Source organism: Podarcis erhardii (assembly GCF_964252035.2).
Source record: "Podarcis erhardii genome assembly, chromosome: 3".
Classification (NCBI taxonomy): domain Eukaryota; kingdom Metazoa; phylum Chordata; class Lepidosauria; order Squamata; family Lacertidae; genus Podarcis; species Podarcis erhardii.
In genome coordinates this window covers 64,349,124-64,374,458 of record NC_138507.1, presented here as the reverse complement: position 1 = coordinate 64,374,458, position 25,335 = coordinate 64,349,124, and the positions used below count along the sequence as shown (strand labels likewise).

At 42.1% G+C, this 25,335-nt stretch overlaps 2 protein-coding genes across 2 annotated transcripts; one reads left to right on the top strand and one right to left on the bottom strand.

The window, feature by feature from the left end:
• Nucleotides 1-14,952: 14,952 nt before the first annotated feature.
• On the top strand, nt 14,953-15,948 carry SF3B5 (splicing factor 3b subunit 5). The gene has a single exon (XM_081855397.1). The coding sequence runs from the start codon at nt 15,284-15,286 to the stop codon at nt 15,542-15,544; it is 261 nt and encodes an 86-aa protein (XP_081711523.1). The 5' UTR covers nt 14,953-15,283; the 3' UTR covers nt 15,545-15,948.
• A 612-nt stretch (nt 15,949-16,560) lies between these two features.
• ZC2HC1B (zinc finger C2HC-type containing 1B) lies at nt 16,561-25,262 on the bottom strand. The gene is made up of 8 exons (XM_081855376.1): nt 24,361-25,262; nt 23,813-23,877; nt 22,311-22,430; nt 21,360-21,498; nt 20,526-20,656; nt 18,752-18,857; nt 17,243-17,315; nt 16,561-16,739 (listed from the first exon to the last, which is right to left on the bottom strand). Exons 1-8 carry the CDS (start codon nt 24,395-24,397, stop codon nt 16,715-16,717), a joined length of 696 nt encoding a protein of 231 aa, XP_081711502.1. The 5' UTR covers nt 24,398-25,262; the 3' UTR covers nt 16,561-16,714.
• Between the last annotated feature and the right edge of the window lie 73 nt (nt 25,263-25,335).

Below are 25,335 nucleotides of genomic sequence, written 5' to 3'. Positions count from 1 at the left end.
TTGTCCTGACATCTTTTTCCTTGCTGAAAAGCAGCTGTGGAGGTCTGATAAGCTGAGGGCTGTGGTGCTGGCGGAAAAGGCTTAACCCCTTCTACTGTCCCACTAATTTAAATTGCCTTCTAAATATTCTTTTAGCCACAGTTAAAGGGAATATGTGCTCACATTGTACCTCTCTCTCTCCCCCTCTTCCTTCCAGCTAATAACAGCTTTGGGTGGATTTAAACTGGAGAAATGGCAGAAGAGCACATTATTGTTTATTGTTTAAAAACATCTCCTCCAGCATAATGGTCCCAATCCAAATGGGACCTTCTGCACCTGCTTTTTAGGTAGAGAAATCAAGACTTTTAAGGCCATGTCCAGTCTGGACCTCACACACATTCTGCACAGAACTTATCTCAGCCTGCAGGCAAACTGCCCACACCCCCAGCCATTGCAATGATATTTGTGTCAACTCTGATCATGACCTCCCTCTGGAGTGACAAGACCAAATCAAAGTGAGAGACCCACTTTGTGTGTGCAATAAGACATTATCAATTAACTATTCAAAGCTCCTGTGTGCTCAAGGTGGCTGCCATTCAGGAAGGTTGCTGCCTGCTGCCCAGGAAGGTGCCTGCATGATTCACTGCATTTTCTGGGAGCTGGTAACTCTGCTCCATCTCTGCATTAAGTATGGTTGAATTATTCAGTCCCTCCTGATGCAGAGACACAGCAGAATGACCCAGCCTCAGAGGCATCTGCCTGTTGTGTCTTTGTATGAGTCACTGCTCTGGAGTTACCTCATTCTGGTCAGCCTGTGGAAATAGAGGAAGCTGCCTTATGCCAACTAGGTGAGAATATGGTTGCATCAACAGAAGCATATTTTCCTGATCAGATGAAACAAAGATTCTGCTTTTTGCTACTGTGTTTAGTACAGTGTTTAGTTTGAGGAACTGCAGTTTAACAAAGCTGGCATTCATTCAGAGGAGGGTGGTAAAGATGGTGAAAGTTTGAAGGAGTTGAGTATATTTATTTTAGAGCAGAAAAAAAATAAGAGGCAATATAATGGCAATCTTCAAAGTGTTGTCACATAGAAGATGGCACAAATGTGTAGGTAGGACCTGTGATTTAGATGAAACATTAGGAAGATTTTCCTGATTTTATGAGCTGCTTGATAGTGGGACAGACTTCCTCAGTGGCGAACTCTCATTTCTTGGCATTTTCTAAACAGAGGCTAGAAGGCTACCAATTGGGGATACTGTAGTGGTGAATTTCCACATTGATGGGGGTTAGACTAGAGGAACTCTGAGGTCACTTCCAATGCTATGAATCTATGGCTATCTGTCCATCTGGCTCAGTACTGACTACTCCACCTGGTAGCAACTCTTGAGGAACTCAGACAGAGATCTTCCATTCCACCTGCTGCCTGATCCTTCTAACCAGAGAGGGCAAGGGCTGAACCTATTAACCTGCAAGAAATGCACACCCTTTACCACTAAGCTATGGTTCTCCCCTGCCCTGCATGTGAGTTTACGTAAATATTTGAAGTAGTTTTCTTACTGTTTGCAGTTGCTGGGATGAGAAAAGGAATGCTGGCCATATACCCACTAAATCTCCCAAAGGAATGTGCCCATGCTCTGTCCTACTTTTGAAATTTAGGTCCCATTAAAATAAAGAAATCCCACTAAAGTACGGTATACAGCTCTCTCCTAACTGATTTTTTTTTAATTTCTTATTTTTGTTTCCTTTCAACTAATCCTCTCCCCTTGGTGAGTAATTTCCCCTTTTGAATTTAAATATGACTGAACTAGGTTCTGGGCAATTTCCAACCCACACGTATGTCAAGCTTAGAACTAACTTATCGTCATGCAACCGGACACCCATGCATGACTAATACAACTTTAAGTGCTTCACAAAATAAATAAATAAATGATGCTCACTAAGGTTTAAACATAAATATATTGAGTGCAAGGTCTGCTCCATTAATTAGGATAGAAGGAATGTGTGTTTGTTTGTTCAAAGAACTGCTCACATAGATCTATGTCCACTTTAAGGATTAAGGAGGTTTTCACATACATCAGAGTGGTTGGGATAGATTTGTGTGTGTTTTTAATCATTTGGTTCAACAAGATTTACCTCCTTGCATCAGATCCTGAGCATAATTATGCCTCTTGCTGGTTCCATAACAAGTTCCTGAAGGATGCAATCATTTTAAAGTTTACAGACATGGCCATCTGGGTTAGTGTCCACAAATGAGCACAGTCTCCAAAAATTCATTTAATCCCTTTTAAACTGAGGAGGACCAATAAAAAGTTACAGGTGCAACAAGAACTGCTAAAATATAAAATATAAAAAACAAAGGAAGCCAGGCATGTCCATAAGAAAAATTCAAAATCAACATTTGGGCAATACCTAATGGGACTTTTAGTTGAAAATATCTGGAGCAAGCCAGGTTGATGAAACCTGGTTTATGGGACTGGACAAGATTGGCTTTTAGGTTTCCTTCCATCTCTCTGATTTTATGACAGTTAAAGCACCTTGTGCTAAAATCCGATTTATATCTATGGGGCAAGTTGGTCACTATTCATGTAACCCTAACCCTATGATTCCAGTTACAGATAGGTAGCCGTGTTGGTCTGCCATAGTCAAAACAAAACAAATTCCTTCCAGTAGCACCTTAAAGACCAACTAAGTCAGTTCTTGGTATGAGCTTTCGTGTGCATGCACACTTCTTCAGATTCCAGTGAGACTGAAGTGTGATGGACTTTATTTGGAGCAAAGCCTCTTTCTTTGTCTTCTCCCAATTTGCATTTCCCACTTCCCTCAAAAGGCCCACATCTGCACACAAGCCTTGTGGTTTGTCTTCACCATCATCGGATAGAGAGCTTTACTTCTGTGTTGACAGCTTTATGTGACACTTCGGCTTGAGCAAAGATGAGAACTGTGGTCAGATCCTGTGCCGTTCTTTGCATTAATTCAGCGTGTGTCACACAAGTGCATCTTTGACATTTGCTGTCTCAATCAGATAGCATTAGCATGTACAAGCTTGCAGAACGTTTGCAATGCTGGATTTACCGAAGCTGTTAAATTACTCAACTTCTGGTTTTCGAAAGCTTCTTCCCCTCCACTTGCTAACATGTTGCATTTCAAGTACCTGGGAGGAAAAATCTATCAAAACAAGAAAAACTCCAACACAAAACAAGAACCCAGACTGGGAAGCAACAGACTTTTAGCACAGTTGTGCTCTGTACCTGAGGACAATAGGACTCCCTGTCCCACATGGTGAAGTAGTTAATTTGTTTTAGAATTTCCACTTCATGGACTTATAGGGGACCTTATTTAGATGGTAATGTACATCACTTCACTCTTACTTCAGATGGTCTTATGGGGATCTCTCTTTAGACAGCATTGTGCATTGCCTCACTTACTTACAAATATGGTAAGGTAAGCTGGCAGTTGTGGTTAATGTCCATTGAGACTGGTAGGGCAGGAGGCAGTGGACACACAGTCAGTGACATGCAGAGCCAACAAATTCAAGCTCTGCCCCCATCTGCTGTGTTCTATAATGGCAACAATTGGAGGGGGGAAATTGACAGTCAGTGTCACCCCATGGACTGGATTCAAGTAAGAAGGTAGGCAAGTGGGGCTAGACTCTGATTGGTGGGACAGTGCCCTACTTGCCTTAATGGTGCAACCTCCACTGTAAGCCAGCTCTGGCTTATCCTGCTGACCCCAAGTCCTGCCCTCCTTTCATCACACAGACAGAACTTTTGCAACTACTGGAAAGTCCTGCAGTACCTATCTCACAAGCTGAAGCATGCACTCTTCATCTGGCTTCTAGCAGAGAGGCAGAACAGGAAATGGAGAACACATTTTTTCTTTGCCTGGACTCTGAATATTGATATCAGTGCTACATGAGTGGGAATAACCAGAAGCATTTATCAGATCAGTCTGCTTTGATGAAAGAGAGGAACAGATAAAATAGAGAAACAAGACAGTGGGTTTTTCTGGGCATCTCACCCACTGTCCATGCCGGCAAAAATACAACAGAGCATGAATTATCCGGAGGTGTCACAAAACAACCCTTTTCTATACATCCCACTAGACTATACTCATTTGGCAGGTGTGGGGAACATTTGGCCCTCCAGATGTTGCTGAACTCCCATCATCTCTGACCATTGGCCATGCTTGCTGGTGCTAACAGGAGTTCCAGTTCAGTAACATCTGGAAGGCCAGCATTTCCCCCTACTTGCACTAGAGATATCATTTATGCACAAGGACCCTCCTCCAGTCTGAGGGCTTCACACCCTCAAGGATAACCTTCTGGGGGGCATGTGGCCAGTTGCAGAGGGGCAATGGCAAAACTGGGTAGGTAACATCCCATTCATACTCCATTTTTGCACTCCATCTCGCCAACCACAGAGAAAAATCCAAATGCTCAGAGACACATAGAGATATAGCAAAGTGTTGGGGAGCAAGAAAAAAGCTAAGCTGCGAAGGGGAAATGAAAAATAGTGAGAAGAAAGGAGGAGGAGCTGAGATGAAAAAGTCTGACTTTATATCTCTGTATATTTGAGCTTTTCCCTTTGCTTTCCCTCCAACTCTCTGTGTCCTGTGGGTCTATGTCATTTTATCTCACTCTGTGAGAGCCACAGAATAGAAAACAGTGCTGAGGCAAAGATGGGGGTGAAAGCCTTGGACTAGCTGTGGAGCTGAGGGCATTCATAGTCCAGCTCCATCAACATATTGGGTTGGCCACCTGGTAGGGTAAATAGTCTTGCCTGTAAGAAAAAGAAAATTGTGTTTTAAAGTGTGTGGGTGAGAGATGTATTTCAGTCTTCACTTTAGTTGCTTTCCTTCATGCGTCTTAAAGATGCAAGTAGATAACAGTAATGCTGAAACCATCCCTCACACACATTAAAATAACTTCACTAGGTTATTTCCCTTTGTAAGAACAATGAATGTATTAAAAAATATATTGTTCATACAGTATCTTTCAGCCATCAACTGATTTATAATCTGTAAACTGTTTCTCTCTAAACGGTTTACGGAAAGTTGGTAGTTCGCAAGCACTCTATTACTTACAATTTTACCGATGAAGAAATTTAGTTACAGGACATCATTGCTGTGATGGTGAATGACATTAGCAAATGCTTTTTCTTGACCTGAGGTCAAACACTTACTTTCAAATCCACAGATTAATTTGCAATATATCATGTGAATAAATTCCTCCCTCTATTTGGGATTCTTCGGTTTCAGTAAACAATATTTTTTCAATAGAATGTCAAACAGTTTTTATATGATAGAAAAATCTCGAGGTTTTGTATCAGAAACAAACACTTCTGAAAGGGATCCAAGAGACAAGTATGCTTTATAAATGATATATATATGATAATTGCATTGCAGCTGTCAATAATTATTTGGATCTGGAAGGTAGTATGAGTTAGGCCTAGAGGAATAAGCAACTCATTTGCACACATTTCTATTCTTGTACATATCTTTTCAGGGGAAAGGGGCTGAGAAGAATTGCAGATAAATCATTCCAAGTGGAATGACTAGTTAAATTGTCGATTGAGTCGGTTTCTCCAGCTCTTGGGAATGCTGAGCAGGCAAATTTTAAAATCTTTTCTGAGAAGTTTTGACAGCTGGCAAACCTTTGTATCAAAAGTAGCAGCTCTAAGTTTGATATAGTTTCTCATTTTATTAACTCTTGGATTGTCTTTATGGATTACTTATTGGTTTAAATCTAGATGACTTGTTGGATTACATGGTAACTCAGAGAAGGCTGGGGACACTCTGGCACAGTGTCACAGACTGTATTTATGTGTTTAAGTAATTTGGTTTAAATAATACTGTAATTCAAATTTTGTTCAAAGAAACATTTAAGAAAGATTACTCTACTGAAAGTTTCCAATTTCTGCCTCAAGTATCATACATATTAATAGATATTATTACATATTAATAAGCACTACAGTCTAGATTTTGAACCACGTTAGCAATTATTATTATTTTATATAATATATGCTGAAACCTATCTGCCAGAAAGGTTACAGATTTTCAAAGGAATGTCTGAAGTTGAGAAAAGCTTTTAGTCCACTTACAGTGCAATACTATACATGCCATCTCAGAAATAAGTCCCATGAGCCTTATGAATTCAAGAGGTAAGTGAGCACAGGGTCACAACCTTAATAACTGTGACTCGGGGTAGTGAACCTGCAGCCCTCCAGATGTTGGTACAACTCTTCTTCCCTGACCATTGTTCATGCTGGCTGGGGCTGATGGGAGTTGGAGTCCAACAGCATCTGGAGGGCCACAGGTTCTCCATAGCTGCTTTAACTAGCCATTCAATCCAATAATTTAGAGATCTGTAAGAAAGGCTAGCACAATAGGCATCAGAAAGACCAGAACAATAAGCCAGCACAATAGGCATCAGAAAGACCAGAACACAATACAAATGGCTGCCTGGGTCACAGAATTCTAGGGGCTCAAGACTGAAAGTTTCCAATTTCTGCCTCAAGTATCATACATATTAATAGATATTATTACATATTAATAGGCACTACAGTCTAGATTTTGAACCACACTAGCAATTATTATTATTTTATATAATACATGCCGAAACACCATTATCTGGCAGAAAGGTTACCGATTTTCAAAGGAATGTCTGAAGTTTAGAAAAGCTTTTAGTCCATTTTTCCTTATTCCCTACAAGTTAATGGAGCGAAAGTCCCCCACTCCACTCCATTCACTTGTGTGGAACAGGCAAAATGCTTCAGGAGGAACCACACACTCTTTTCTCTGCCCCCACCCTCAATGGACCAACCATCTAAAATAAGCCCAAAGCGGGCAGCGAAATTATTTCCACACCCTCCCCAAAAACAACAAAACAGATTGAGCCAGTCCTGCACTAATCTAGCCACTGATTACTTGGAAAGAGTTTGGTTTCCTTTGTCATTTATGCCTCAAAGGCATTTGCCATGAGCAATAGGTCCAGCACTTCAGAATTCTTTATTAACCACAACACCAGCATTTGTCCACAACTCTTAAGATTCATAATTTGTACATGAATTATTAACGGTTGCTAAGCCATTGAAGACTGCATCATATACCAGATCAGTGAAGAATCCTCTGTCTTGCATTCGAAGGAAAGAGATGGCAGATTACAGAGTATATTAGCTGACTGCAACTTTCGATAGAGCCACTGCACAAAGTGATTAAGCACAGGAGAAAGCAGTGGAACTAATTTTAAGCTGTCAGAGAAACTCACATCATCCATGCAGTAAGTCGCCTGTCATAGTTGTTTAAAACATGTTGGCCATACAGCATATTTTCTCATCTTCTGCCCTGTGTTGTTCGACAATCACCCTACCCTAGGGAAGCAACTGGAAGCCATTCTCATCCATCTCAAGAAAAGCCTTTGACCATAATCTGTTTTACTCTGTGATTCTAAGCGTATTTACTTGGGAATTGGTACCCTTGAAAACAACATGATTTACTTCTGAGATAACCTGGTTAGGGGTGGCTTCAGAGTCACCTAGTCACTGCACAGTCTGAAACTGAAAAGAAAATGCTTCTCTTTTTGACAACCGAAGGTGGGATGATGGATAGTTTTTGCAACTTTTATTTGAGAATTCGTGGAGAAAGAATACCATGTTTTGCAGCTCATTGTTGGGTAGCAACAGAGGAAGCTGCTTTTCACTGAGTCAGACTATAGGTCCATCTAGATTGATATTGTCTACACGGACTGGCAGTGGCTCTCTCCAGGATTCCCGGCAGGGATCTCTCTCAGATTTCCCTGGAGATACCAAGCATTGAACCTGGGATGTTCTGCATGCAGAGCAGATGCACTATCACCAAGTCAGGGTCCAATTTCTAGAATACCTGACAAGAAAGACATGCTTCATATTGCAATACATTGTTAGGTGTACTTAGGTCCATTTATTTCAGTGGGTTGGGTCTAGAAGAAGTTAGTCAAACTTCAGTTCCACTAAAATAAATTAGATGAGTTAGTCACGATTAACACAAGTCCCATTGATTTTAGTGTGACTCCTTTAGATTCAGCCACTCCCACTTTTATGGGTTTTAAAAGTCTATGTTGGCTCATGGCCAGACTGTATATGAGTAATTTATGGCGATTAGAATAACAGGGAAATGAACAAAGTATTATAAATTACTTTTAATTTGACCATCTGTATTTTCCTAGATGAAGTGGAGGGAAGTAATGCAGTATGTCAAAGTATGAGGGTATTTTTCAATTCACTTATGGCTTTGCAGCACAGATGTATGCATATCAACTCAGAAGTAGGTCCCACTGAGTTCTATAGGATTTATTCCCAGTTAAGAGTGCCTCTCTGCTCAATTTACTGGGCTGTTAAGTGTTAGTTCTTCAGGATTTTAGAAATATATGGTGTGGCCCAATCATATCAGTGAAGTAAGTGAAGGATCATTGATTTGCATGGAATGACAACACAGGAAACTATAATTTGTTAGGCCAATCCTTTTTTTCTCTCCATCAACTTTTATCATGGGCTTCAGGCAGTTTTAATGGACCTAAATTAGTCTTAGGTAGCATGAAGGAATCCTCATTCTTTTACTGCACTTGATAACAATAACAGTGTGGAACAGATACTATTACTTTATGTTTGCAGAGATGTTGATGAATAGTGGTAGGCCTGTGCTTACACTAGGAATTTGAAATGACGGTTTTCCTAATCTCAGCTTTACTAGAACGGTGGTCCACAAGGCTGCCTGATGTCCATTATTAGTGTTACCATGAACCGACACAGAACAAATTGATCTGCTTAACATGGTAATTCCCAGTACCTGTGTGCCCTGTCTGATTTTAGCAATGTCAGAGTCATGATTATCCATTGAAAGGGATGTGGATGCCTGATAGTCCAGACTCCCTCTCCTGCCTTCCTCAGTGTCAAGCAGCTGGCTCAAGCATTAACAAGTCTAGCCAAGTGATAGCAAAACAGCCAGATGGCAATTCTATCTATGGCTGGCCTGGAGTAGATCATACAGAAACCAACTATCTTTTTGTGCTGTGTCCAGAACAACCCAGGGACAATACAGCATACTGCAGGGTAAGTCATGTAAGGTTGTAGCTAAGTGGCAGAGCATATACTTTGCATGGAAAAGGTCCCAGGTTCAGTCCCTGGTTTCTCCAGGCAGGGCTGTGGAAGACTCTTGCCTGAAACCCTGGATAAGTGCTGCCAGTCAGTAGATGATGCTGAACTAGAGGGATAAGAGGGATATAAGTATGGTATAAAGTATCTCTCTGGTTTCCTAAGGTTTAGCAGCCAAGGCTTGTCCCTTAGTCTCTATAGCTATGTGCTTATGCTGTGTGTGACTCAGACCAGTTCTTCTGTGGTAGGTGGGGGAAGCTTTTCCAGTATAGGCTTTGTTGTGGTTTATGCACCCTGAATTTCAGTTTTCTCCTTGCTATCCGTGTCATGTGGTGTTCCTGATTTACTTTGCAGTATAGCCATGCACAAGGAGTACTTTCATATATAAAATTACTATGTGCCTATTAGCCTCTCCTGAACTAATTGTGTGGCATTTGCATTATAAACATATTTAAGGAAAATCCAATTTAAGCTTCACCTGTGAAAACGCCCTTAGTCCTTTGAAAATCAAGTTGCAAACACACCAGTGTGTAATCTACTTTTTCTTCCTTCCCTCTTATTTAGCAATATTTCCTGTGGAACCTTCAAGTGTACTTACTTCCTCATCCATCAAGTTAATTTCCTATTGGTTTGCTTTTATTAATCACATCTACTCTCCAGGCAACCCACCTGCAGCTCAACTGCTTGTCTTGGAGTTTGAAAACAATTCTATCTTCATTTCAATATTTGAGTGGAATTCCCTAAGCTCGGTAATTACATTTAGGTAACAGATGGAAAGACTCTCAGATTGTGCCAGATGAACAGTGCAAACCTATTCATGCCTACTCAGTGATAAAACTCTTTGCATTAAATAGGGCTTACTCCCGGGTAACTGGAAACAGGATTGTAGCAAAATTAATTTTGACAGATGAGCTATTGACAGGGAAAAGGAAATTACTTACCATGACTCACAGATGGTACTCTGAAAACTGTTCAGGATTGGATTCCACCCACACACAGAAAGAAGCAGGACCTGCCAACTTTTGACTGAGCTGAAAAGTAAGGTGCCTCTAACTTGCTCCCCAGATAATTTGGACCAGCAGAAGGGCTCCTTGGTGTTTTATCTCCTGTTCTATGTTTTTGTGATTCACATCTAATAAGTGATTAGATCTCACATTTAGATTCACATCTAAACACTGATATGAAACTTCAACCACTCCGGTCCTGGCACAATACCACCATCCCCAGCCGTTGTGCCAGAGCCATGCCTTCTGCCTTCCAGTACAACATGGACCAAGACCTATAGCTTCTTTTGTCTCTTCAACCAAAGTGACACTTGGAACTGTACTGTGTCTATAGTGACCCTCAGACGCTCTGCGTTTTGCATGGGAACCAAAGCACTTTTAGCAGTCTTCACTATAAACTTGTGTGCCCTGAGGCACTCCAGTGTCATTGGCACACCCCAGAGGCTCTGTTCTGTGGAAGGTGAGTGGATCCGTGTGACATCTAGGTATGAACATAGAATGAGCCACCCTTTGTTTAGTCTGGTGGGCTAACAATGCTACCAGGATCTTGGTAACTGCTCTAAATGCTGAAGTGAATCTGAAGAGTAGGGCTCTGTCTTGGAAGTGCAGTAGCAGAAGGACAGAAACCATTTGTCAGGTAAATGGGCACCATGAAGTTGCCCTCTGTTGTGGGTGCTATGAGCCATTTCCATGTTTGCATCAGAACATCCCTCTTCCTCTGGGACTAGGTCACTCAGCCGCTTTAGGTCAAGGATGACCCTGAGCTCCCTGCTATTCTTGGCCAACTAAGAAAGAATTGAAGTAAAATCTTTTGGCCCTGTAGAGCTGCTTCTATCGCCCTGATTTCTAGCACCTGTTTAATGTTCACCACCATCATGTAATGCTTTGACATCACAACTGCCCTGATCTTGTCCCAATGTTGTTGTGGCATCTGAGGTTGTGTGAACCCATGTGTTCCAGAGGTAGGGCAGTCAATCCCCCACATCTGGCAGTTTTGGACTTTTTAGTTTCCTTGTGGAAGGAAGATGAGGAGCTTGAAGAGGATTGGTGTCTTCTGGTGACTAAAGCCTTGGACTTGAACCACCTCCATTTGCTAGAGCCCTGAAACTGGCACTTGAATTTCTGTGAGGTCAGGGGGGGGGGTGACTTATGAGAGACACTGAGAAATGGAGGATAAAATTGAGTTGTATTCAGTGTAGCATGAAGTACCTCCTTGTGCAAATGGAACAACTTCCATCTGCACAACAGGACTTTCCCCATTCTCCTCCCTTCTGTGCCCCCAAAATCTGTTTTGGCCTCCTCCTCAACCCTCTGGTGCAGAATTGGGGGTGGCATGGAAGTCCCATTGCACAAGCAGAAGTCATTCCACTCACACAAGTAATTTGCTGAATACCGCCCAATGAGTTTTCAAATAAAAATTTTTTGCACAATGTGTACATTGACTTACAAAGATCACCCAGCCCTCTTTTTTGACTTTACTATCATTGCACCAGATCTTTATCTTGATGGATAGTATGTAGAAGTTTCCCTCCCACAGGGCTGTCACTTGCCACTTCAGCCAGAGTCTGGGACTCAGAGGCAAAGGATTGCAACAGCAGATTCTTGAACTTCTGCCATGCTTCTGTACCACAGCTCCAGACCTGCCTGCCCATGTCTGGCAGGGGCATTCTGTCCCCAACAGGTGTGCTAGCTGGCTGCTGGGAATTGTACCACAAGAAATATGGAGGGCAGCATGTTAGCAGAGGCTAGGCTTTAGTCTGTGGTTTATTTCCAAGACTCTGTAAAATTAATGCCTGTATGAGCCACAGGAAGTATATAACCTTCCATTTTGAATTTTCAACTTGGAATTTGCCAAATATACAATGTGATAATGATTAATTATAGGAATGGTAAATCAAGATTAGGAACGCGGGTGGCGCTGTGGGTAAAACCTCAGCGCCTAGGGCTTGCCGATCGCATGGTCAGCAGTTCGAATCCCCACGGCGGGGTGAGCTCCTGTCTTTCGGTCCCAGCTCCTGCCCACCTAGCAGTTCGAAAGCACCCCCGAGTGCAAGTAGATAAATAGGTACCGCTTTATAGCGGGAAGGTAAACGGCGTTTCCGTGTGCTGCGCTGGTGCCGGCTCACCAGAGCAGCTTCGTCATGCTGGCCACATGACCCGGAAGTGTCTCCGGACAGTGCTGGCCCCCGGCCTCTTAAGTGAGATGGGCGCACAACCCTAGAGTCGGACACGACTGGCCCGTACAGGCAGGGGTACCTTTACCTTTACCTTCACTTTTAAATCAAGATTGCCTACCAATATCAAATAGCAATCTGTGCTCCAGCTGTTCCGGATGAGCCATTCTGGTCAGTCATGTTAGTGATGAAGTGACAGATATCAGCTCAACTATTTGCAAGTGTACACAGACTGTACACTCACTGAATGTTACATGTGAACAACTGTGCAAGTATACAGCTGAACTATTTGTGTGCACTGTTTATGTGCACAGAATGAACAGTTGTTGAATGTAACATGTGAGCATACATAATGAATTGCCATTGAGATGCAGACATATGGAAGTGCTGTGTGAAGATGTCATACACGAGTAAATGTTGCAGTGACTTGTGATATCTCTGTGGCTCCCAAAAGTACTTTTGGGATCACAGAAATATATGCAGAGATTCCCATTAGACATTATGTGTTTTCTGAGACTGGTTTAAAGAAGAGAAAACACAGTGTTATGTACTGAGTTGAATAGGATCCAAAATGAAGCAGTCTGATTGGTCCTAGAACAATAGGATTCAGAATGCAGCAGTCTGATTGGTCCTAGAACAATAGGCTCCAGAATGCAGCAGTCTGATTGGTCCACAGGAGCCACCCAATCCAGCTCCAAGTGGAAGTGAATCCGCGACCTGATTGGCCTACAGGAGAATCCCGGAATTAGCCAATCACGTGGGGCCCATTGTGTAAATAATGTATATAAAGCAGACATTCTGGGGGAACTTCCATTCCTCCTCACCACTATAAGCTGAATAAAGAGCGTGAAATCCACTCTCGACTCTGAGTACATTTCACACAGCTTGGTATTTAGTGGGTTAACCTGAAAGCCTGGAACTCACAGCTCAATTCCTTGCTTTCTGAAACTGCAATCCAACCCATACACACTGTACTGGAATTAAATCCCATTGAAGTCAGTAGGACTTGTTTCTGAGTGGACAGGTGTAAGAGTTGCGTTATCAGTTATCTTGGAAAGTTTTATTAGCTTAAATAATTTGAAAACATCGCTATGTGAAATGTTCTAAAATACCAGTATAGCAGGGGTGTCTAAACTTGGAAGGCCAGCGGTCACATTTGCAATTTTAAGGAAGTGCTGTGGGCACCAATCACTAAATGTCTGCCATTGGGTGTTTGGAATCACATAAAATGGCTACTGCATCTGTTTTAAAACTGTTGGCCCCGTATTTTCTTGACTTTGGGTTGATTGGTTTCTGAATCAGGAACATCCTAAAAACTAGAAAACTCATTAAAATATATATTAAGACCCTATATCCCATTTCCCCTTATTTTATTCCACTTCACCTGGATGAAATAGTTTTTTCTTAAAACAAACCAAAGCTAAGAACTGCTGTGATGTCAGCAAATGTTCAGTCATTATCTGAAGGTGAATTCCCAGTCAACAAAACAATGGAAGGCTTCCGCTGTGTTCATTCCACTGGTCTTTGCAGTCACGCATATTATGTGTGTCTTCACTAGCAAAGGACTCAGTAATGCAATAGACTTCATAATTTGGATAAAATATTCAAGCCATTGCCTTCACATTAACCCCTATTCCTAGAAACGCCCTGTTGCCGTCATGCTGGCTTTTGCAGCAACGATCAAGAATAAAAATGAGTTGACTTTCCAGAATAGGTTACTACGACATCCAGCGGCCATTCAGATTAACTGCACAGGCCGAACTTCCAATTATTTTTAAACCAATCTCTACACAGTAATTTCGGGAATTTATTTAAGAGTACCGACTGCAAGCAGAATAAACAAGCAAAAGTTATTTTCCTATGGGAGGGATTCGGCACAGTCACCTCTCTTTCCTCGTCTTGCTCAGCATCTATTCGGGTGGAAGGTCGGTTGATTTCGACTCTAGGTTCAAAATAGGGCAATTTAGATTATGAAAGGGCTCGGCGCTCAAGTCTGTCGGAAAACTGCGGCACCTCGTTTGTCAATCTCTGCTCTCTTGTTTGATATTTTATTGCTTTATTATTTTTATTATTCTGTTGGGAGCCGCCCAGAGTGGCTGAGGAAACCCAGCCAGATGGGCGGGATATAAATAATAATAATAATAAATTATTATTACTACACTTACCTAGGGAGAGGAGGGACTCGGCGCGTGCTCAGAGGCACGCCTTCGCATTATTACTTCGCATGACCCGAGGCTGAACCCCGACTATGCAAAACAAAACAAATTCCTTCCAGTAGCACCTTAAAGACCAACTAAGTCAGTTCTTGGTATGAGCTTTCGTGTGCATGCACACTTCTTCAGATACACAAGTGTGCATGCACACGAAAGCTCATACCAAGAACTGACTTAGTTGGTCTTTAAGGTGCTACTGGAAGGAATTTGTTTTGTTTTGACTATGGCAGACCAACACGGCTACCTATCTGTAATCCGACTATGCAGTTTGTTTAGCCTGATAAACCTTGTGGAAAAGAGATGAACTTGTGTTTATTTAATGAGCACACGCTCTCATTCTTTCTACTTCTGCTCTCCATACCGAGAACCACGGAAACAAACAAGGGAGGGGGGACCACCCCGGGGAAGGCGAAACGAAAGCATTTGCTTCATTCGTTTAAAAGGCAGGCAGGCAGACTAACATTGGCTGCGCCGCGAGCAAGGCCCACCCCCCATTCGGCGCGGCGGATTGCGACCATAGAGCGCGAACGTTTACGATGCAAGAGCGACGTTACCTGGGTACCGCAAGAGCGCCAAGGCTGATCCGGAAAAGGAAGTGCGTGTCTGATCCGGCCTTTTCCTCCGGCCTCCATTTTGTGAGGTGCTTTTCGGCGGTCTGGCAGAGGCGCGCAATTCGGCCGAGCTGATAGGGTGTCGTCCTCTTGCGTCCCTTTTGCCGGCTTTGAGACCCCGCCGCCGCCGCCGCCGCCTTCCTCCTGGTCCTCCTCCTCCTCGCCGCCGCCGCCGCCATGACGGACCGCTACACGATCCACAGCCAGTTGGAGCACCTGCAGTCCAAGTACATCGGGACGGGCCACGCGGACACCACCAAGTGGGAGTGGCTGGTGAACCAGCACCGGGACTCGTACTGCTCCTACATGGGCCACTTCGACCTGCTCAACTACTTCGCCATCGCCGAGAACGAGAGCAAGGCCCGCGTCCGCTTCAACCTCATGGAGAAGATGCTGCAGCCGTGCGGGCCGCCCGTCGACAAGCCCGACGAAGCCTGAGCCGCCGGGCGCCCCGCGGGAGAGAAGGGGCGGGAAAGAGCAGCCGGGGCGAGAGAAATTCGGGAAGCGCCGCGACGAGGAGGGCCGACGGGACACGCCTTCTTCCCTCGCCCCTCCGTCCCCTTGTTGCGCTCCCGGGGCCAACTTCCTTTCGAGTCCCAGGCGCCTTCGGGGAGCGCGGCTTGTGAACTTCCCCCAATTCTGCCGCGAACTGTGAGAAGCCCGGCCAGCGCGAGTGACTGAGACAGGTGGTTCCCCTTGCTCGGAGGCGGCGTGAATTTCTTGGAAGAGGCCTGAAAGCGACGCGTCCCCTCCCCCTCCCCCGTCTCACTCTATAGATTTTGTAACTTTTTTTTGGAGGAATTTAGGCAACTCTCTAATAAATGCCACGCTCCGCCTTCTAATCTGTTTTGTGGTGATTCGTTAATTTATACAGGAGACGTCAGTCAGGCTGTATTTTTGAGCAAGTCCCGTTGAACCCAGTGAGGCCCATTCAAGTCAATGGGGCTTGCTTGTGAGTAGACCTGCATGGGATTCATCTGTAATGGACTGCACAGAGGTAGCTACAGGGCAAACAAATAGCTGCATTTCAAAATGTTATATGTTAAGTGCGAAATTGCTCTCAAGTATTTGTGGACATGTACAGAAGCAATGGCCCCCCATACTTTTAGTTGAGGGTTGCTGTTACCCTGCTTCATGCAGTCCTCTCTTTTAATTACCATTAAAATGAGTGGAGGCTGCACAACATATGTATTGCATATTTTCCACATGCATCACATAAGGTCACCTAGGTTTGATTAGTCTGTTGATTATTTTTCTTTCATTAGTAGCAAAACCCAGTGATTACATGTAGCTAACCAATATAATGAGGGGGGAAATACTTAAATAAAATGGAGGGGGATAGAATGGTGAACAAATAGGAAACACTTGGCTTGAACTTAAAATTACAGCATGTGTGTGCGCATATGACTCCATCATCCATAACCATTTGCTGCTATTGAGTCAACTCCCAGGAATTTGATCATGATTCTTTTATTATTGCATAGTTCATAAAGTCATACAGGTTTCATGAGACACAGGATACATGTTTATCGGTGAACTAGTTTGCTGGACTCCTGGGCTGTAAAAAGTAAGTGCTCTTATTCAGAGGCAAGGGGCAACATGCCACCCTTATTTTTTGCCCTGTACTGGAACCCTAAAAGCAGTAAAACATTAATTTAGGAGGGCTGTGAAATAAAGCAGATCATATACAATGGTATAAGATTCTCTTTTCTCTGAAGGTGGACTCTGTTAAGACTGTTTCAAGGTACAGATCAAGACCACTTTGAAATAGTTCAGCTAGAAAACCTTGAGAAACTGATCTATTTTTATACCCCTGATACAGATGCTGGTATAGCAATACATGGTTATTTTGTATGATTTTGTTTACTAAAATGGATATTGTAGGCCGTATGCTGAAGAAATGAGTTACATAAATGGATACAAATAGCAAAATGTCATGTTTACGTTAAGGTATCTGGCACTTGCAGTAAGTTTTGTATTTCCACATTTTACAAGCTTATTCTATATAAAAAGTTCTTTGGAATTGTCATTTTTCCTTGACTGGTCTGTTTCTCAACTGTTTTTCATGGCTTTTAAGAGAATTAAGATTGGATCACTCATGTACAAACCCAGGGATGTAGTTACTTTGTTTCTTACCCAGGCTCCTTCCCAGAGGGAATTCCAGGTGCTTTTTTCTGCAGCGTTCCACCAGAGGTTTCTGCAGCATGCCCTTAAAAATAACAAATCAATTATACCTCTTTAAAATCCTTTGCAAAAATACATTCTGGGCATAGTCCAGAAAAAGTCAAGCACTGATTTCATTTGTAGAATTACAGTGCATTCCTATACATCAGGGTTGGCCAACTCCCGAGAGACTACGATCTACTTTCAGAATTAAAATCTGGCGGGTGTTTTGGATCAGGTTAGCCATATTGATTTGCACCCTAGGCCAACCCCAAACTCTCTCACCACCAAAGGAACACAAGTGAACAAAACAAACAACGCTGACACCAAACTCTACATACATTAAGCATAATAGAAACACCACCACTTGACCCCACCCCCACCCATCTTCCCTCCCTCCACCCCCTTTCTTTTTCCTTTTTTTTTCTTCTCCCCCTAATGCCTCAACAAATGAAACGGATTTGTAAAAATGTTACATGGGAAAAAAACAAAAACGAGGCATTACACTTCTGTAAAACTAGAAAATCCTAAAAAAGAAAAAAAGAATTAAAATCTGGCAGTGATCTACCCCCGTTTTTTTGGGGGGGAGGGTTAGGGACTTTTTGCAGCTCTTCTGAGGGAGGAACAGAAGCAGCCACTAAGCTTCCCTTCTGTAACAATAGAGGCCTGTGCAGGGAGAGGGGCCAGGGCCGGAAGGGGGCCAGCGATCTACTAAAACCTCACAGGGATCGACCAGTAGATCGTGATTGATGTGTTGGACATCCCTGCTATACATGTTTGCTCAGAAGTAAGTTCCACTGAGTTCAGTGGGGCTTGCTCCCAGGTGAGTATAGGATTGAAGCTTTAAGCATTAAACTTTCATTGCATTTTGAAAGTGTTTGACTGTTATTATTTCCAGTCTTAAGATCACTATGCTAAGGTTTGCTTGGTCAAAGTTTGTGGGCTTTTCCATAACTCAGTTTTAAAATACAAACCAAAGGCAAGAGTATATAGCAGAATAATTTTGAATATTTATTTCACTTCAAACCAAATGCTATATCCCTTCCACTGTTTCTAGAATTATTTCTATCCTACTTAGCCCTTTGAGCCCCAAAATAGGTTCTCTAGATAGTTTACATAAAAAATCCAAAAAGCAAATTATATTGCATATCAATTAATAAATTATTAGTTCAAAAGTAGTCTATAAAGCCATCGTAAATTACAGAAAACTCACCTACTAAGCCCTATGATACTGTTAGAGTAGTTCTAACGGTTACAAAATTGGCTTAACCAGAACAGTAAAGGCATCCATGCAATATGCAACAGCAGCAAAAATGAATCTCTTCTACAGGGTGGTTTTCACGATAGGGCATACTAGCTAATGAATGTGAAATGCAATGAAATGGTTTAACGTTAAAGTTTGGGAGGTGCAGTTGAAAGGAATAATTTCTGTGACCCTCAAATATTTCTGAGCATTAATTCAACGTTATTTTTGCTACTTACCTATTACTACTTGGCTTGGATTAGTGCCTTCCTGTGTCTTGTTCTGAAGCAGTGTTCCCACAGCACTTGTTAGGGTTGGTTCTTTTTTGGGAGTTGCTTGTTTGCCCTGGAAAATACGCAGTAAATATATAAAGAACGTTTTAGCATACATTCATTATGCAGTACATTTGATTTATCACATTTGTATCCAAAAAGCTTAAGGAGCTTTGGGACTATCATATGTTTTTCCTCTCAACAATCCTATGATGTTTAGGTAAAGAGTGGCTGACTACCCAAATATTCTGCAGTGTGGGGCAGCAGAATTCAAACCAACATTTCTCTGATCCAACACTATCCACTATACCACATTAGCCCTTCACTAACTGAAGTTGTGTACAGTGGTACCTCGGGTTACATACACTTGAGGTTACATACGTTTCAGGTTACAGACTCCTCTAACCCAGAAATAGTACCTCGGGTTAAGAACTTTGCTTCAAGGTGAGAACAGAAATAGTGCTCTGGTGGCGTGGCGGCAGCAGGAGGCCCCATTAGCTAAAGTGGTGCTTCAGGTTAAGAACAGTTTCAGGTTAAGAACTGACCTCCAGAACGAATTAAGTACTTAACCCGAGGTACCACTGCAGTGTTTCCCAACCTTGGGTCTCCAGATGTTTTTGGCCTACAACTCCCATCATCCCTAGCTAGCAAGACCAGTGGTCAGGGATGATGGGAATTGTAGTTCAAAAAGGGTACTTAGATTCTCCCCAAAACATCTCATAATTTTCAACAAGACAAACTGGAGGAGAAAAAACCTTAGAAAAATTGCTTTATGGCAGGTAAAGGACCCCGGGACAGTTAAGTCCAGTCAAAGGTGATGGGTGTGACGCTCATCTCGCTTCAGGCCAAGGGAGCAGATGTTTGTCCAGACAGCTTTCCAGGTCATTTGGCCAGCATGACTAAACCACTTCTGGTGCAACGTAACAGTGACGGAAGCTAGAGCGCACAGAAACGCCGTTTACTTTCCTGCCGCAGCGGTACCTATTCATCTACTTGCACTGGTGTGTTTTCAAACTTGTAGGTTGGCAAAAGTTGGAACACAGCAACGGGAGCTCACTGTTGTGGGGATTTGAACCACTGACCTTCCATTTGGCAAGCCCGAGAGGCTCAGTGGTTTAGACCAAAGCGCCACTCACGTCCCCTGTAACAACCCTACAGGGACTAAATAATTTATGCATTTTAAAAAAAGGTCCTTCCAGTCTGTTGGTTAAAATATTTCTGCACATTTTCCTATGGGTTTTTTGTTGTTTGCAAATTCTGGTTTGACTGGTTTATTCATCCATCAGTCTTTTCTATAGCTCAAAAAAAAATGTGACATTTGGAAACATTTGGCATTCAGCTTTTAATGGGAGAAGAGTACTCCAGAACTTTTAAAGTGAAGTGGCAAAAATTAGTAGAAAATAAATAATTTTGCAATGAACATGTATTCATTGACCATAATATAATATATGCTTAGGCATGGACCATGACTCATTACTGCCTACACTGACTAGGGTTTCAGGTAGGTGATATTCCCCGTCCTAGATGTACATGCCAGGGAATGAATTTGGGACCTTCTGCATGCAAAGCAGATACTCCACTACTGAACCGCAAACCTTCTCCAGAATTCATGGGAAAGTGAAAGAATTAATGGAGATACATTTGGCAGAGCTCCTCCTTGTTTTTATTATTCTATATAGTCCCTGGAAGAAGGATGGGATAAAAATGTGACTAATGGCTTGAATACAATAAAATTACTTACAGGGGGTGCTTTGGATCCTTTCTGACCTGGAGCAAATGCACGCCTGGCTGCTTGTTCTTTACAGAAATTGATGTGCCTTTCTGCTGCAGCCTCATTAAACCTTCTCATGCAGTAAGGACACTGAATATAATCTGAATATAACAAAGGAACGGGGGCTATAAAAGCAATTTATATAGTACCTGGGAGACAACATCACTGTTATAAAATATATAAATAATGTGAATATGCCACAATGAGCCAGTTTCCCTTTGTCATCTGAATCCAGGTTCATGGCTTAACTCTCCTGGACAAACCATGAGCTATAAACCACAGGACAGCTTGGTTACAGCTTGTGGTTAGGCTGGAGAAAGCTAAAATAAGCCCAGGCTGGGACAACATGCTGAGCCAAACTCTGCTTTAGCTCAGCATTGCACAGTAGCAAAACAACTCGGGGGGAGCAAAGCAGACACAATCTCCTCTCCAGTAGCCTGCACATTCATGCTAAGCCATGCTTTGAATTAGAATGATGTGTGAATCAGGCTTATGCTTGTTATCTTGCAGATGAAGAAATTAGGTTGAGAGAGACTTCCCACTGAAACAGTAGCTGAGTTGAAAATTATTCTCTTGAGTGGAAGTCCAGTACTATCCACTAGTTAATTGTTCAAATGACTCTCTGAGTTAGACCCAGACTGCCCTTGGGCAGAATTGTATCCATGGGATGTTCCCACAGGTGAAGGCAGTGAATATCTCTTCCTCTCTGCAGGAGATTTCTCTGAATCTTTGGCCCCTCTGTGAGCCTGGACCCAACCCTCTATTTTTAAACAAGGATGAACAGCTTCAATGCAAGTAAATAACCTGGATTAATGGTTGGAGGCGGGGGCGGAGGCAGAGGGCGGCCTTCTTTCATAGCTATAGTGGCAAGTTTGGCTGATCGGATTGCATTAATGAAGTCCTCATGTTGTTGTCTCCAATTAGATTTTCTCTCTGGTTGGCTCTGAAAAGGAAATACTTGAATCACATTTTTCAGTCAGAGGGTGCATTAATAGATACATAGTCCTAAACTGTTTTTGAAAAGAGAATTTCAAGAGATGTTAAATGTGTTATAATGATGAAACAATAACAAGCAATAATAAAGTTTAATTATCTACACAGGTAATACAGTTCCTTGGTTTTCTTGTGCCAGGTGCAGAAGAGGGGAGATAACTATGACAGTGTCACCTCTAACAAATGAGTGGGTAGGAAGGATGGGTTTTGGGGTAGGAGCGTGGTGGATTTAGGTGGGAGCCAAAGCCTGGGCTTGGTGGAAGATTTGAAGAGGGAGGGTATGGCAGCCTGTGTATAGATGGAAAGAGATTAGAGAGCCTGGTGGGTAAGGGCAAGTAGATGAATTTCTTAATCTTGAGTTGAAGAATCATGGAATCACAATGCTCACCTCTTATTTGAGGCAAGCATAATGTATTTTTAGGATCTTTTTTTCTGAACCAGGAAATAGCAATTAAACTAGATGTTAATATGAGCTCCAAATGGATGGTTCCAAAAGCACAGTTTCATAGTGAATGAAGAAGTCTTGGAGGGCTTGTAAAGAGGAAGAAGAAGAAATATGCACTTACTTCCTAGTAGGCAATGTAAGGGAAGCAGAGTCAGAGGGATAATCTATGACTCAGTGCTACAGTAACTTTTACAGGACATTTCAACCCTATGTATTAGCACAGTCCTTATGTCTGGCAAATAAGTCACCCCCAACTCTTGTGAAACATCCCTGAACTGATATATTTGAGTCGAGTTGCATGCCTAATTCAAAAATACCTTCAGGGGTGGCTTCCTCTTTACTGTTGGAATGTCAGTTCCCTGCAGTCGCTGTTTCAAGGAATTAAATGGCTTGCGCTTTTTGTTGAATACTTTTCTGCATATTGGTTCATGTCGTGCCTAAGATGGAGAGAGACAGAGAAAGGTCTGCCAAATAAGGGTTGATCAAAATAATGTTATACTGAGCTCTAAATGTAGGGTTCCAGAAATGAAAGGCATGATTAAGTCAAGCCTTGATTTAGTGTGCCCAAGCTTTTGGGAGTCAGCAAAGGAGATGATGCCTAACTTGTATGTAAGATATACATACAAGATTAGATAAATTACCTGTGTCTGAATTCTATCCTGGACATGGAATAAATGTGGGTACCTAATTTGACTAATCTGGGATCCTTCTCATTTTCTCAAGTTAAATATTAATAAGGTAGGTGTGCATGTTTTCCCTAGCAGAGGTGTAATTATTTGGCTATAGTGCCAACCAAGTCAAGTGGCTTGTTCACCTTTGATTGGCTCAGGCTGTTGCACCTGTAAGGATATAATCTTGTAAACAGGGATTTTAAAAACTTTTTTAAAAAGAAGCAGCACCGGTTTTTCTTGTTTGGTTTTTATGCTGGGTCCAATGTAATGCCTTTGTAAAGGCTGCGTGGCTTGGCAAAAGTCTAGTTTGAGGATAATGTATAAACCACCCTGGACACTTTAAAATGGCCTGAACAAGGGACTTTTAAAACTTGTAACTCTGAATTCCCCTTGCTAATTGCATGTTAGCTAAGCGGTGAAAGAAGGCATATGAACACCTAAGTACCCAGGAGGCCCAGGTTCAAATCCCTACTCAGTCATGAAGTTCACGGTGTCTCCGCAGTCTAACCTACTTCAGAAGGTGGTTGTGAGGACAGAATGGAGTGGGGAGACCCAGGAAAGATGACACATAAATGTAAATTAAAAAATAAGTAAATGGGCGGCGGGACCCAGCTCTTGTGTTTACTGATATTCATGTGGTGGCAGCTGCTAAGAGTGGCAATTAAAGGTAGTTTAAATGGGAAGTGAAAATGTAGCATGGTCATCCAATATTCAAAAGGATTCCTGAGTACATGAACTTGAATTGGTCCAAACTGCCCAGAGCTAAGGGACTGAGAAACACATTAATATATGTAAAAATGTTGTGAAGGAAACATTGGGAATTGTTTCTAAGATACGTGAGGTATGCGTAGAGCTTCCATTTATTACTGATTTTTCTTCTCTTTGCATTGAATAAAAGGCAGGGATGAGGGCTATTTACTGTAAACACTAACAAGTACTTCCAAGTACTTGCCTGTTGCTATTTCTGCTTTGAATTCCTTAAAAGCTGCAGTCTATGAAAGCTTCTGCTGTAAGGTTAACTTCAGCTGTGAACCAGCCTACTGAATTCATTCATTAACAGGGTCATTTTTCATTCTTGCTTGGTCAATTATCTTAAGGTTGCTTTTATGTCACTAAATATATTCAGTGGTTAATTGTCTTGTTTTTACCAGTGCATCCTGTGTAAAATGTCTTCCACAGATTTCACAAGAAAGCAAATTCTGGCTGCTAGCATCTGTGTGAAATGGAAGAATACAAGTTATTACTTACTTATCCAGGGTTTTCTAACATCCAAGAAATCCACACAATCTCATTTTTTCTCTTCCAATTGTGCTTCCCCTCTTCTCGTGATATTAATCCAACTAATATTGTTTTTAATGTATATGCTGCTACATGCCAATAAATAGCCCTTTATTAAGTTAGAAAAAGAATTAGACAGAAAGTCTGCATATGAAAAAAGGTGCTTCCAGAAGGATGTTACAAGGTTAATACTTTGAGTGATGTATTACTTATCATACTCACTGCATGAATGAGGGTAGCTTCCATGACTGTGGTCTGTTCAACATGTTTGACATATTTCTATGAATAGCTTCTGCAAATATCAGCCAGTACGGACAAACATTTACTTAAATGTAATGAAGAGCAGAGAGCCTGTGCAAAACCATTCACTGATAAAAGTTACTTACAGCTCAAAGTAAAGATTGAGAATATTACATACCTACAGCTCCTGCTTTATTTCCAGGAATCACACTCATCTCATAGTGCAGTGATATCAAATTCTGCCTTTTCAGGGAGACAGGAGCACCAGGTAGTTTACTCTTGTTTATCTAGCTCCTTTACTTGTAAAAGCCCAAGTTAAATGTCATTGGCTGACAGTTAAAACAATTATGACACATGCAACCCCTCCATCATGCAATGATGCACATGAAAAAAGAAGTTAAGCTACTCTGAATACATTTGTTTCCTCTACAAGACAGTTATCAGTGAGTGTTAGTAATGGGACACCTTGACTTAATAGATGTTCAATAAGGCAGTTGGTTCTTCAGCTACAGAAACTTCTAAAGCAGTTAAAACTAATAGAGGCAAGCTTGAAGTTAGCAGTTTGATTTGCCAAGATGAACTGTTTACCATTGACACCGTCCCTCCTTATTAAGTGGACAGTGATAATGTGTTGTAGGAACCACAAGATGCTCATGAAAGGTTCTTTGAGGGAAATTCTGGGAGGCTGGGCTAGCAATGTATAACCATGATCACTAGATGGAATTTCCATGTTCAGAGGCAGTAGAATATAGAAGCTGGAAGAAGATCATGCTCAACTTGTGAACATTTCATATTCATCTGACTAGCTGCCTGTAGTGCTGAAATATATGGGTCTGCTAGTGGAAGCCCATGCAAGGACTGCTCCCACAAATCTGTTCTGGAGGTTCAGGAGATCCCCAAAACAGCACGCAGGGTGAAGAGAGGGAAAATCATTTTGTAAGCAGAAATGCCCATAATTATCTTCTTAGTGCTATGTTGAATTCTACCATTTGACTCATGGACTGATACTTTAACATGAGGTTCTTAAGATAACACCCTGCCTCTCCAATCGCAGGAGTTAATTTCTCTGCTTACACCATTTCTGTAAGCAGCAACACAGAAGTATTAACTTAAACGTTAAACCAAGTTTTGAAAGTCTAATTGTTATAATGAA